Below are 13,657 nucleotides of genomic sequence, written 5' to 3'. Positions count from 1 at the left end.
ACCAGTGATCGCGCTACCCACCGGACGGACAGACGAGACTCGGGGGCACAGACGTGGACTTTATTAGCACGTTTACCCGCCAGCCCGAGGGGAAACGCGCCGGAACGGGCTCTGGTGACGCAACGGTTAACCCCCGATCGCGACTTGGCGCAGGCGCCTCGGGGCAGCCCAGAGCCACAGGGCGGGGCCACGAAGCCACTTCCGGCGGCTACGGGCTAGAAAACTTCAAAACTTCCGATGGGGCCAAACCGCCCGTGGCTCTCGCACGCACCGGAAGGGAATCTGGGTCAGAAAACCTCCCTTCGGAAGAGAGAGAGTGGATCCGCTTTGCATAAAAGTTGCGGAAAAGACTTCCGCCCACACCCAAGATGGCCGCCAACAGCGCCGGCAGCGGGCGGAGTTTAGGGAATGCATGGACGGTCACTGGGAGGGGGCAGAGCCTCCCCTGCCCACGTTCCGATCCCACCAGGACTGAATGACGCGTGTCCAGCTGGAACTCTGCCGTATCTGCGTCGCTGTGCCCGCGCTCTTCGGGCGAGGAAGTCCCTTTGGGATGGAGAGCGAAAGGGTTAACTGCGTTAGATTACCCTGGCGGCTAGAGCCAGGCCCCACCTGTGAGGTCACAGCTTGCTTCACATGTGTGGTCAGGGAAGCGAGACAGGACGCTTGGGCCTTCAGGAGTGGGGCCTGGTTAGAGCCCAGGAACGCGGGGCCTTTGGCTTGGAGCGGGATCTGGACTACACTCCTGGCGTGCCCTGGGGCATGAATAAAACAAGCGGAGGAGGTGGGGCGTCCTGGGACACAGACGGGACAACTTGGTGGGGCGGGAGGAGGGTCTGAAACTACAAGTCCCGGCACGCCCTGGGACACAGACGAGACAAGCTGGGTGGAGCCTGAATCTACCGATCCCGGCATGCTCTGAGACTCGGAGGAAACAGGCCCGTGGGAGGGGCGGGATCCTGGGACTCACCGGTGGTAGGGGAAGGGTCCTGGGATCCGGAAGGGACCGACCGGTGGGAAGCGGCCTAGAATCGACGCTCACCTTGAAGGAGTCCTCGAACTCGTCGCTCATCCTCCGGAGCTCGCGGCCATAGCGCTGTGCAGCCCAGAGGTTGGGGGGCGCCGAGCGTGAGCGGCCCCGAAAGCGGCTGGGCTCCTCCTCCATGCCTTCATCCTCCTCTGATCCCGCAGGGTACGAGCTGTGGCGACTCCGGGTCTCCACAGACCCAGCTCCTGCAGAGAGGGTCAGCGGTTGGTGGGCGACCAGACTCTAAGCTCCTCTGCGCCGCTGGCCCGCTAATGTCTTCGTGGGCACTTCTAACTTTCAGAGCCCCAGGTTCACTCATACAGAAATCGAGGGAAGCTCAGGCGTTTTTGTGAAGATTCAAATTCACTTATTAATTCTACAAATCCTTATTGAGTGCCAATAATGGATGAGACCCTTAGAGTATAAAATGAACTTCCACTGTGCCTGGCACAAAATAAGGGCATAAGAAATAGTGACTATAATTATTTGTGCAAGACCGTCATGGGGCCTCCCAGCAAGCGCTGGGTAGGTAGCTATTTCATCATCTCCATTGTACAGAAGAACCAATTCTCTGGATAGGGAGGCATCCTGCCCAAGCCGGCAGGACTGAACAGCTCTGCAAGGGACCCGTAGGGGCCCCTGGAGAACATTTGTCAGCTTATGTGTCTGCATCCCCCACAGAACCTGCTTTGGAGAAAATGTCTGGAATTGTCTGTTGACTTTTTTAGGTAACATTTATGGAGCATTTACTATGTGGTAGGCCTTGATAGTCCCTCATTAGCCTCCTAACCACTCTAGGAGGTAGATACTAACATTGCCTCCACTTTACAGATGAGAAGACAGAGGCTTAGGGAGTTTGACTTGCTCAGGGTCACACAGTTGCGAGGGCCTGAAACTGGAAGTCCCTAGAAGTTTGGTGGAATCCAGAGTCCAGCAACTTTCCCTTGAGCCACGCACCTCTTCCCTTGTCCAACCAACCTTTCAACTCTGACTAGCCCTTACTAGTCAGTGTAAAAGGTCACATAAAATAAAGAGTTTCAAAGTGGCTGGGTGCAGTGGCTCACACCCGTAATCCTAGCACTCTGGGAGGCCGAGGCGGGAGGATCGCTTGAGCTCAGGAGTTTGGGACCAGCCTGAGCAGGAGCTGAGACGCTGTCTCTACTAAAAATAGAAAGAAATTAGTTGGACAACTAAAAACATATAGAAAAAATTAGCCAGGCATGGTGGCATGTGCCTGTAGTCCCAGCTACTTGGGAGACTGAGGCAGGATTGCTTGAGCCCAGGAGTTTGAGGTTGCTGTGAGCTAGGCTGATGCCATGACACTCTAGCCCCAGCAAGAGTGAGACTGTGTCTCAAAAAAAAAAAAAAAAAAAAAGTTTGAAAGTGCTTTGTAGGCTGCAAGTGCCCTGTCTATGGGTATTATTTAGAGGCACCTCTACTGTGGTCTGTTTTATCTGTGTACCATCCCCTGATTCCTGCCAACTGTACCCAGACCAACAAAGACCGAGAACCACTCCCAGGAGCAGACAGCCCAGAGCTAAGTAACAGAGACAGGCAGAACAGGAGAACATGCTCAGTGTTCACGGCAAGGTGTGTCTGTTAGGGAAGACTTTTTGGAGGAGGTAGGATACAGACCAGGAACTGAAGCTGAGGATAACAAACAGCAGGTTGCCTCCTCCCTGAAAGGACCTTCGGCAGAGCACTGTGGGCCAGTAACTGAGAAGCCAGGAAGGGAACGAGAGGATCCCACAAGGCCTAGGCTAAGAGTGTGTGATCAGAGTACCTGGCCGTTCTGAGCTTTACCAAAGCCCAGACTCATCCTGAGGTCAGGCGGGGAATGTAGGGATACCTCAAGGCCCTGGAGGAGTAGCGTGGGTGGGAGTGGGGAGTCAGGCTGGGGGATCCAGGCTGGAGAGCCAGGAATAGATAGAGCCCTGATGGGAACGGGCCTGTTGTCTGCAGAGCACTTTGCAGTCCCGTGGGGCTTGGACAGTGGAGCAGGGGTCAGTAGCTAGGTGGGCCCAGTCTCCAACCCCTTGGGTGCATCAGTGTCTTCTGTGAAATGGGGGCAGTCAGCCATCTCCCAGGACCACCTCGAGAACAAATGAAACCAGGAGAGCACCCTGCCCTACCCCTTTCCCATCCTGGGGCCTCTCAGCTTCCCAGGGAGGCGGATACCAAGTTCTCCCTCTTTTATACATGGGGAAACAGAGGCACCATGAGGCCGGAAACTTGCCTGAGGTCACATAGATGGTACACCCTGCCTGGCCACTTAAGTGCTGAGGAAAAGGCAGCTGTTCTTCTCTACTAGTTCTCAGTAAGGCCACAGGACCACCGCACTGGACAGATGCAAGGCCCACAGTTGGAGGGTGGGTGACCTGCAGGTGGACATTTGGCCTGGGCACCACCCCTGGCAGGAATCAGAACAAGTAAAAGAGTACTACTGGCCAGATCAGGTTGGAGGCGCTCCTGTGTGTTTATTTGTTTAGTCCTCACCACACCCTATCAGGGAGGTTCCTCATGGTCACCGTTTTACAGAGGAGGAAACTAAGGCAGAAAGGGTAATTCACCCAAGGTCACAGGGCCAGTAGATAGATGGCAGAGCTGGCATCCAAGTCCAACCAATCTGGCTCCAGGGGGTTCGTACTTAACCCTCACGCTCCAGGCGCCCTGCAGCTGCACCACGGGCCTCCTTGGGGGCCTAGGTTAAGGAATACCCCCTTGGGCCTCCTGCTAGCGTGGGCTCTGCTAAGAGCCCCTCCTGTGGGGTGGGGCATTCTTACCAAAGCCATGGATTTAGCAAGCCATCATTAAAATGACACCCATTTGTGTTAAACTGAATTTTAAAAAGTATCCTATTTACTGGAAAACACCCAAGAGTGGAGGTTCTGTGAACTCCCTGGGCTAAGGGGATGGGTGGGGCAGGGCCTGGGCCAGACTCTCCCCTTTCTGGGGAAGAGAAAGGGTGTGGCTCCCATCTGGGTATGAGCAGGGGTGGGTGCCCAGGCCTACCCACTCCAGCTATCCTCCCAGAGTCTGGCCTGGGGCTGGGGGTGGGGATAGGGGTGTGTGTGCCCAGGCCCCAGCAGCGCACCTCCAGCTTTAAGTTCTTTACTCACTGGGCTTCCAGGTGAATGGATGGGGCTGAACACATTCCCGTTTATGCTTCCATGAACATCTTTGCACACTTAATTAAAACAGTGGTGTTCTAGCATTCAAAGCAGTGAAGCTGTGCCAGGAGGCAGGGCTAGGTTTGTATCCTGCCTCTGCCACATGCAGGCTACGCAAACTCTGCTGGCAGACCATCAGGGAGGCCCATGCTACCGCGGCCCCAGAGGCATTCACTGCCTGTCAGTTTCTAGCGCCTGCAGGCCTCGCCGCCGACTAAAGCGTTTCAGTACACAAGTCCCTTGGCAGGCCAGTTTAGAACACACCCCAACTTGCTCAGAGCTGATGAAATCAGAAAACACTCTGGCTCAGTGCATTGCTCCCACCTGTAATCCTAGCACTTTGGGAGGATCGCTTGAGGCCAGGAATTTGAGACCAGCCTGGGCAACACAGTGAGACCCTGTCTCTACAAAAAAGTTTTAAAAATTAGTCAGGTGTGTTGGCATGCACCAGTAGTCTCAGCTACTTTGGAGGCTGAGGCAGGAGAATCACTTGAGTCCAGGAGTTGGAGGTTACAGTGAGCTACAATCATTCCACTGCACTCTAGCCTGGGTGATAGAGTGAGACCCTGTCTCTAAAAACCTCTAAAATGGGGTGAAAATATTTTCATTTTTTGTAAAAGGCCAGACAGTAAATATTTTAGGTTCAGTGGGCCACACGTGTCTGTGACAACTACTTAACTTTGTGATCATAGCTTGAAAGAAGCCATAAACAATATGTAAATGAACACACTGTATTTAGTGTTCTACTAACACTTTATTTAGGGACACTGAAATTTGAATTTCATGTGTTACAAAATATTGTTCTTTTGATTTTTATCAACCATTTTATTTTTCTTCTTTGAAAAGAAAAAGAGTAGCTTAGACGACAGGCACTCGCCATCATGCCTGGCTAATTTTTCTCTCTCTCGCTGGTCCTGCTCTTGGCCTCAATTCATCCTCCCACCTTGACCTTCCAGAAGTATGGGGATTATAGGCAGGAGCCACCACACCTGGCCTCAACCATTTAAAACTATAAAAACCATTCTTAGCTCAGGAGCTGTACAAAAACAGAGGGATTTAGCCTGCAGCATAGTTTGCCAACCTTTGGTCTAAGACCCAACTATGTGTGTCTGTCCTCTACCTTAAACCTTCAATGGTTCCTTCCCTATTTGCTTACAAGATAAAGTCCAAACCCTTGGTGTGGCCTTCAAGGCCCTAATGTTCCAATTCTAACCTGTATTTCACTTGTCCACCATCAGGAGAGCACTGATATTCATGTCTCTACTCCCACTGGGTGAATGGCCCCTAGGAGCTAAGCGTGAGCACCTCCGGGTCTGCTCAGAGCCTGGGCCAACTCATAGTAACAATAATAACGACCACAGTAACAGTAAGACTAGCAAACACTTACACAGCCCTTCCTCTGTGCCAGGCACTGTTTCTAAGCACTTTTCCTATATTAACTCATCAGGTCCTCACTACAACCCTATGAGGTGGGACTACTTCTATTCTTATCTTACAGATAAGCAAACTAAGGCACATTGAGTTAATTAACCTGCTCAAGTTCAACCTGCTCTTAAAGGGCAGAGCTGCCTTTGAACCCTGCAGTCTGGCCTACCGACAGTCCTTTTCCCCTTTCCACCACCCATGCCCATCCTAGGCACTGGGCTGCAGTCCCTGCCCCAGGGACGCTTACAGTCCAGCAGGGCCTGGTGGCAGGGAGTACGAAGAGTGAGTTGCCTGCCCACATAGGTGGCAGAGGCCTTGCGGCTCTGGCAAGTCATTGGCACTTGCAGAACTTTTATAGGAAATCACTTGCTTTTGAGACACGTTACTCCTGTTCTCTGCCGCTCTGTCCACCACCAGTCCTGTCTTTGCCACCGGACCTGAGTGGTCCTCCACCTCCTAGCTTTTCTGTGCCTTCCCCTCAGATTCTCGTCCCCATGGCCACAACCTAGACCTTGTCACCACCAAATAACGCCCACGGGCTGACCACTGCCTTCTATCTGTCCAGATCACCCCTCAATACCCCAACTCCAGTGATGGCGTGGATTCCCACGGCCTGCTGTTCTCCTCACCCCTAGCCAGCCTGCACCCCCCATTGCCCCTCCCTCCCACACCTGCTCCAGCCCTGGCCCCACACTGGGTTGAGACAAGCATGGCCCTGGTGGACTCCACTGCCCTGCCAGCTCCCACCAGGACCCTACTGGAAATCCCACCTAGAAGCCTAAAAGGTACCTCTAGCCTGACATGGCCCAAATGGGGTTCTGGATCTTCCCCCAGCCCTCAGTGTTCCATCTCTGTTAAGGGCAAGCTCATCCTTCAGGGTGCTCAGGCTGGACTCCTCTCTCCCTCGCACCCCATACCCAGTCAGTCGGCAAGTCCTGCCAGCCCTCCCGGCACACTCAGCCCAGTGTCCAGCTCCTTCTCACCACCTCCCTCATGATCCCCGGCGTGCCTAAGTCAGACCATGCCATCTCTGCTCAAAGCCTTCCCTGCTTTTCACTCAAAGCCAGAGCCAAAGTCCTTACAATGATATTCAACTTCAGGTCCCCAACTACTCTTCCCCTTCTCTACTCAGCCCACACTGGCCTGGGACAGGTGTTGCCCCAGTGCTTTGGATTTGCCCTTCCCTCTGCCTGGAACTCTTCCCCTCTCGCCTTGGCTCCAGTGTCGCTTCTTACCTAGGCTGGCCCTGGCCACCTCGGTTAAGATCGCTCCCCAGCCCCCACGACTCTGGATTCTCTGTACCGTCTTGCCCACCACCCCAGCGCATGTCACCTTCTGTCACATTATAGAATGTACTTTTTTGTTTGTTTGCTCCTGGCCTGTCTCCCACCTCACTAGCATGTAAGCTCCGCAGGGGCAAGGATTCCTGACTCCTTTCGGCCCGCAGCAAATTACAAGTACTCACTGTGTGGAGGAAGTGAGCACCAGGTGGGTCAGAACAGCCAGGCGGCAGGGAGAACAGGTGGGGGTTGTGAGCAGAAAAACAGCAAGTGCAAGATCTGGAAGGTAAAGCTGGGGGGGTCCAGTCTGGGAGAGCAGAGTGTGTAAGGGAAGGATGGGGTAAGCCTTCCCACTCCTGAAAATGGGGAGGGGGGACAGCTTCAGGGGTCAAGTGACATGACCTGATTTTTGTTCTCAGAAGATCTCTGTGGTTGTTCCAGGTGCTGAGGCTGGTGCTGGGCATGGGGGAGGTGGATATTACTGAGAAATGGCCACTGCCTTTCCATGCCAGTCCTTCCATGCTGGTGCCTGTGCCTCCCGCCCCCCCACAGGCCTGTGACCTGGGAGGGCTGTCTGCCCCTTAGGGTCACCTGCTCCTGGAAACTGAGCAAGGACAGTCCTGCTGTGGGTGTAAACCACAGGGTGAGAAAGAACACACCCAGGGGCTGGAAGGCCCAATCCCAGGGAACGTATGTAGCCTGGGGCAGGGCACCAAGGACTCTTCCAGCCCTGCCTCCTCAGAAAGGCAATGCCAAGCAAATGTGACCTTAGGCAAGTCACTTTTCCTTTCTCGATCATTGCCTGCCTCTTATTTATGTCCTGGTCCCACAATAACAGCTAGCTTTTTTGAGCACTTACCAGGCACCAGCTCTATAATCAAGTGCTTCCTATATATTCATGCTAATTAACCCAAAAGTCCTGTAATGGTGGTGAGTAATCGGTCTGTTTTACAGGAAGGAGACAGAGGGTCAGAGAGGCTAGGTTCTTACCCAAAGCCGTCAGTGGGTGTGGATGCAGCTGAGGTGGAGAGAGCTAATGGGCTGGGGATAAGGTGGACAGGCAGGTTGGGGGTACTTACCTCCATGGTGGCTGCTGCTGCTGGGCTGCCCCTGCTGGTGACTGGCGTCCCGCAGGAAGCTTGGAGCCGAGCAGGGATGCTTGCCGGGGCCTGGGGGCCGGTCCCCTGAGGGACTGGGGCCCAGGCCCCTATCTGTAGAGCTGGAGTCTTCCTGCTCACTCGGCTCAAACTCTGGGATCTGGAACATGCTCTGGGCTGTGCGGACAAGATGATAGGTAGTTCAGGGCACAACTGGGGCAAACGGTGGCTGTCGGAGGCAGAGGCAGGTGTCCCTGGCTCCCTCTCCCACCCTAGTGCCCCCAGGCCTCACAGGCCCTCATCTCCCTGCTGAGTCTGGCCCAGTAGGGAACTCAGGTTGTCCGCCCAGAACCTAAATATCCCCTCAGAGCCCTTGTGCTATGGGGAAGACCCAGCCTCCTACCCAGGCCCCGGCACGCCCTGGCCCGCCCCGCCGGTGGTGACGGCACCCAGGTCTCACCCCAAGCCCGATCTCGAGGCCCCTGACCCGGCCCGCCGCCTCCCTCCGGTACTGAGGGCGCCCAGCCCTAGTTACCTGGGTAACGGGAACTGTCACCGATCCGGCCCAATCAGCTCTCGAAATGTCACTCGGGTTGGCCTGGAGGCGGGGCCGCCGCAGGCCCGGCCCGCCCTCGCCGTCGGACCTACTGCGCGCCCATCACCTTTCTCCTCTGTCCCTCCCTCGTCTCCCGCGGCTCAGTTCTCGGCTTCCTCACGCCTTGGACTTGTGCGGGGGCAGGTGAGGGTTTCTCGAGGGTCCCCATTTGGAACCTGGCTCGCTTCTTCTGTCTAGTTCTTCAGCCCCTCTGTGCCTTAGTTTCCCCGCCTGTAAAATGGGGATTATGACACTTCCCTTGTGAGCCAGTGAAAACTTTGTAAAAGAAATGATTACTGTGGGTGAAAGCACTTTGCAAAGCCGCAACTGAAGCTCAGCCGTCGGATACAATTATTGTTGTTATTGTTACTGCTCCGCCCGGGCCGGGTGACCCGGTCGGGAAGTCCCGCTTCCTCCTCCTCCCCGAGGTGGAGGCTTTGCGCCGCCCGCATCAGGGACATCTCCCCGCGCCATCTCGGGGGCACTGGAGATAAGAAAGGAGGCTCCTCCCTGGCGTAGGATGACCGCCGAGCGAGGGAGAAAGGACGGGGGCCCCTGCGAGGGCGGACCGTAGCACTGGCGGGCATTGGCGCCCGGCGGGCGGCGCGCTCAGGTGAGCGGGAGCGGCGGGGGACGCGCCCCGGGACTCGGCCGCGGGTTAAGGCCCAGGGGGCGGGGCCCGGAGACCATCTTGGCTATGGGCGGAAGTTTCCTTCAGAGACCGAGTGAGGGGAAGTCGTTGCCGCCCCCAGCCGGGCGACGCGATCCCGGTTCGGAGATGGGGGAGAGAAGCGTGGGAACTGGCGGCCTCCCGAACAAACGAGGGTCGGCGGCCCGGGCACAGCCCACCCTGTCGCTGGCTGGCTGCCGCACGGCCCCTCGCAACTCGGCCACTTGCAGCCTAGCGTAACACTGGGCGCCCGCCGGCTGCGCAGCTCGCGCCAATTCTCGAACAACCCCACGCCGGGTGCGGCGCTGGGCTGCGGAGCCAGGCCGGCCCCTGCGCAATTTGCGTAGCTAACCGCACCCGCGCAGGCGCAGGAGGGGGCGGAGCAGCGAGAGCAGCCGGAGCTGGGGAGCCGGAGCCCCGGGTCCCGGCGGCCGGAGCCGGCTCCCCCAGCTGCGGCCTGAGGACCAGGCATCGGCCTCCTCTTGCCCCTTGCGGCTGGAGAGTGGATGCGGTGGGGGTAGGGTGGGGCCGGCGTCCGCAATCCCGAGGACAGAAGGCAGAGGCTCCCCATCAGGATTATTGTTGGGGAGAGAGCCCCCTCTGCTTGAGGAGGGGGAGAGCGGGGCGTTGGGCGCCCCCCGCTGAGGCCGCTGCCCTAGCCTACGGGCATCGGTCGGCTCTCCCCCTCCTGCCAGGACGACACGAGCGAACAAGGCCACAGATTCCTCTCCTTTGGCCTCTGCACCCTCCCCACCCCTGGCACTGGGGTCGGCCCAGAGAGGAGACACCCCCCAACTCCCACCCTGTCTGCCCAGGAGAGGAGAAACTGCCCTTCCACTCCCCTGAGTGAAGGGCTGGAGGCCCAGGCTGCCCGTGCTCCCCAAGGGCAAGGGTCTCTCTCTGTCGAGGAGGAGGGGCCTGGCAGCCACAACTTCTTTCCTTTTGAGCTCCCCATCTCTGTCTCTGCACCGTGCAATTCCCACCCCTCAGTATTTATTTCCCTGGCACCCTGCCAGCCCCTCCATCTCTGTTTCTGGGATTCAGGCCTCCCTTCCTGACATGGAGAGTAACCTGTCTGGCCTGGTGCCTGCTGCCGGGTTGGTGCCTGCGCTGCCACCCGCGGTGACCCTGGGACTGACCGCGGCCTACACCACCCTGTATGCCCTGCTCTTCTTCTCCGTCTATGCCCAGCTCTGGCTGGTGCTCCTGTATGGGCACAAGCGTCTCAGCTATCAGACGGTGTTCCTGGCACTCTGTCTGCTCTGGGCTGCCTTGCGTACCACCCTCTTCTCCTTCTACTTCCGAGATACTTCCCGAGCCAACCGCCTGGGGCCCTTGCCCTTTTGGCTTCTCTACTGCTGCCCTGTCTGCCTGCAGTTCTTCACCCTGACGCTTATGAACCTCTACTTTGCCCAGGTAACCATGGTAATGGGTAGGGGGGTGGGGGTGGCAAGCTCCAAAGACCCAAGGGAGTCATGGGCATCTCTGCTCCTAGGTGGTGTTCAAGGCCAAGGCGAAGCGTCGGCCAGAGATGAGCCGAGGCTTGTGAGTACTCAGGACAATGATGGGCTCAGTCCCCAGGTCAGGGGCGGGGAGCAGCCCCGTGTAGATATCCCTTCCCATCTCTCAGGGCTGAGGCAAGAACAACCCAGGGAATGTTTGTGGAAAAGCTTGGAAAAGTTAAAGCCCCTGGTGCAGATGGCTCAGCAGAGGCGTTGCATGTATGAAGGGCAACAATAATAGCAGTAGTCGTGACACTATGAGGGGAGAGGGCACTAGTGTCATCCATGATGGAGAAAGAGCTGGAGGCTCCAGCCCATGGAAGCACCAAAGCCAAACTGCACTTTTGGGTGACCTAGGGGAGCAATACCCTTGACATTTGTACAGTGTCTTACAGTTTATAAAGAGCTTTCACAAACATCTTTAATTTTTACAATTTACCTGAGAGGCTGTTATATTATCCTCACTTGAGAGGTGAAGAAACTGAGCTCCCGCAAGCTAAAGCAACATGTTCAAGGTCACACAGCTGGAAGAAGACAGAGCTAGGGCTAAAACCCAGATTTCTGACTCCCAATCTGGTGCTCTTTCCAAAGTACCACAGCTGTCAGTCACCTTCTGACCTCTTTGGGCCTCAGTTTCCCCATCTGCAAGACGGGAGGAACAGAGTTCAGACTGGATAATCTGAGTTCTGATTGACACTGGGTCTCCTGGGGGAGGTAGGGTGGTTGGGGAGTGCCAAGGGCAGTCAGTGGTCTGGGGCTGACTGTGCTGTGGGCTCTAGGTTGGCCGTCCGAGGGGCCTTTGTGGGGGCCTCGCTGCTCTTTCTGCTGGTGAATGTGCTGTGTGCTGTGCTCTCCCGCCGGCGCCGGGCACAGCCCTGGGCCCTACTGCTGGTTCGAGTCCTGGTGAGCGACTCCCTCTTCGTCATCTGCGCACTCTCTCTTGCCGCCTGCCTCTGCCTTGTCGCCCGGCGGGCCCCCTCCACTAGCATCTACCTGGAAGCCAAGGTAGGGCCACAAGCCCTGTTGCCCAGGTGTCCTTTGGGAGCTTTGGGCATCAGTCTTCAGGGTATAGAGGAAGCTGGGAGCCTTCCTTCCCTGAGGATCCTCTGTTGTCATTTGTGCCAGGGGACCAGTGTGTGCCAGGCAGCTGCAATGGGTGGTGCCATGGTCCTGCTCTATGCCAGCCGGGCCTGCTACAACCTGGCAGCCCTGGCCTTGGCCCCCCGGAGCCGGCTAGATGCCTTCGATTACGACTGGTACAATGTATCTGACCAGGTGGGCATTTGGCATGTCTCCCACCCCCTTAGTAGCCATGATGCCTATCCCCTAGCTGGCCTGGGTCCTGTCCACATGCCCCATTAGCATGACTGCAGACTGGCATAAGCCCCTGCCTTCCCACAGGCGGACCTGGTAAATGACCTGGGAAACAAAGGCTACTTGGTGTTTGGCCTCATCCTCTTCGTGTGGGAGCTGCTGCCTACCACTCTGCTGGTGGGCTTCTTCCGGGTGCACCGGCCCCCACAGGACCTGGTGAGGGCTTCCACCCTCCTCTGTGGGTCCTCTGGAGAGGGGTGGACACTGGGAATCAGGTCTGGGATCTGGATTGTGGGAGGTCAGTGGGGGGCAGGAGAAAGCACCGATGGCAGCTTCCTCCCCCCAGAGCACCAGCCACATCCTCAATGGGCAGGTCTTTGGCTCCCGTTCCTACTTCTTCGACCGGGCTGGGCACTGTGAGGACGAGGGCTGCTCCTGGGAGCACAGCCGGGGCGAGAGCACCAGGTAGGAGACCTGGCCCCACCTTAGGACCCCTGGGCCCCCTGGCTCCTTCTAGCCATGGGGGACCAAGAGCCAGGTCTTGCTGCCCCCGCCCCCTGTCTCCTCCATGGCCTCCATTTCCTTGTCTGTACTAGATGAGATCTCCTCTGGGTTCCTAGTGCTAAAGCCCCTACCCCTTGCCCAGGATATCCAGGTCACAGGGGCTTTGTTCTAAGCCCGTCTTCCTCCCCCAACTCTTGGGACTGAGGCTCTGGTCACTGCCATAGGACTGATCTTGTTTCTCTGCCTGCAGCATGTCGGGCAGCATAGGCTCTGGCAGCTGGTATGGTGCCATCGGGCGCGAGCCGGGCTGGTGTGAGGGCAGCCAGACGAGGACCACTCCTCTGCTCTTCTCCCAGGTGCCAGGACCAGGCGGCCACCACCACAGTCTCTACTCCACCCCACAGACGTGATTCCCCAACCTTCCTCCCAAATACCCACACCCTAGCCCCCCTCACCCCAGGCCCCTGTGCCAAGTTCATCTGCCGCTTCTTGCCCAGGGTCCTGAGGGACATGGCCGACCCCTCCTCTGGCCGGCTCCTTGCTGCTCCTGTTGTAGTGAGCTTGTGCCATCCCCCTAGGATAGGGGGCATGGCCCTAGCCGCCAGATGCCCACAGCACCCTGGCATGACCTGCCACCTCCGCTTCCACACCGGAGTCAGCTACCTCTCCTGTGCCTGCCACTCAATAAACTGTCTGTGCCCCACGTCCAGCCACCTGTCTGTTGGTCATATGCTTTGTGTTCCCCTCCTCTTTGTCTATGTAGCCCAAGGCTGACCAGACACTGCCCTTGAAGCGGCTGCTGGTCTGGGCAAGGGCCACTTATGCCCGTCAAAGCTGGTGAGCCAAGAGACGGAGGGGCCTGCAGTCTGCCAGGGAAGGGAGACCACAAAGGCCCAGGGTAGCCCCACTCACTCCAGACCCCTACCCACTCCAGCAGTTTCTACTTTGTCCTTAAGACCTGCTTCATACGTCACCTTGATGAAGTCGTCTGCCTCCTGGTCAGGGAACCGTGGCCCCTGTCCTGGGTTCAGTTCCACAGCACCATGGTTAGGTGGCTCTTGTGAGTCTTAACC

At 57.1% G+C, this 13,657-nt stretch overlaps 2 protein-coding genes across 7 annotated transcripts; one reads left to right on the top strand and one right to left on the bottom strand.

Moving 5' to 3' along the window:
• Positions 1–39: 39 nt before the first annotated feature.
• BAD (BCL2 associated agonist of cell death) lies at positions 40–8,544 on the bottom strand. 3 transcript variants are annotated; one of them, XM_045556188.1, is made up of 4 exons: positions 8,460–8,544; positions 7,982–8,176; positions 971–1,233; positions 40–546 (listed from the first exon to the last, which is right to left on the bottom strand). In XM_045556188.1, the coding sequence occupies exons 2-4, from the start codon at positions 8,166–8,168 to the stop codon at positions 421–423; spliced, it is 576 nt and encodes a 191-aa protein (XP_045412144.1). In that variant the 5' UTR covers positions 8,169–8,176; positions 8,460–8,544; the 3' UTR covers positions 40–420. The 3 variants fall into 3 exon arrangements, with proteins under 3 accessions (XP_045412144.1, XP_045412146.1, XP_045412145.1); XM_045556190.1 differs by having other exon boundaries at positions 1,043–1,233; positions 8,460–8,517; XM_045556189.1 differs by having other exon boundaries at positions 8,403–8,469.
• Positions 8,545–8,653: 109 nt separating this feature from the next.
• Positions 8,654–13,293, top strand: GPR137 (G protein-coupled receptor 137). Of its 4 annotated transcripts, none has more exons than XM_045556182.1 (8): positions 8,654–9,207; positions 10,309–10,680; positions 10,760–10,809; positions 11,546–11,771; positions 11,892–12,041; positions 12,168–12,296; positions 12,427–12,545; positions 12,835–13,293. In XM_045556182.1, the coding sequence occupies exons 2-8, from the start codon at positions 10,324–10,326 to the stop codon at positions 12,992–12,994; spliced, it is 1,191 nt and encodes a 396-aa protein (XP_045412138.1). In that variant the 5' UTR covers positions 8,654–9,207; positions 10,309–10,323; the 3' UTR covers positions 12,995–13,293. The 4 variants fall into 4 exon arrangements, with proteins under 4 accessions (XP_045412138.1, XP_045412137.1, XP_045412139.1 ...); XM_045556181.1 differs by having other exon boundaries at positions 10,281–10,680; XM_045556183.1 differs by having other exon boundaries at positions 8,717–8,738.
• Positions 13,294–13,657: the final 364 nt, after the last annotated feature.

This window comes from Lemur catta, chromosome 7 (genome assembly GCF_020740605.2).
Source record: "Lemur catta isolate mLemCat1 chromosome 7, mLemCat1.pri, whole genome shotgun sequence".
Lineage (NCBI taxonomy): Eukaryota > Metazoa > Chordata > Mammalia > Primates > Lemuridae > Lemur > Lemur catta.
Note: the sequence above shows the minus strand (reverse complement) of the source record. Positions and strands in the feature narration are given on the sequence as shown.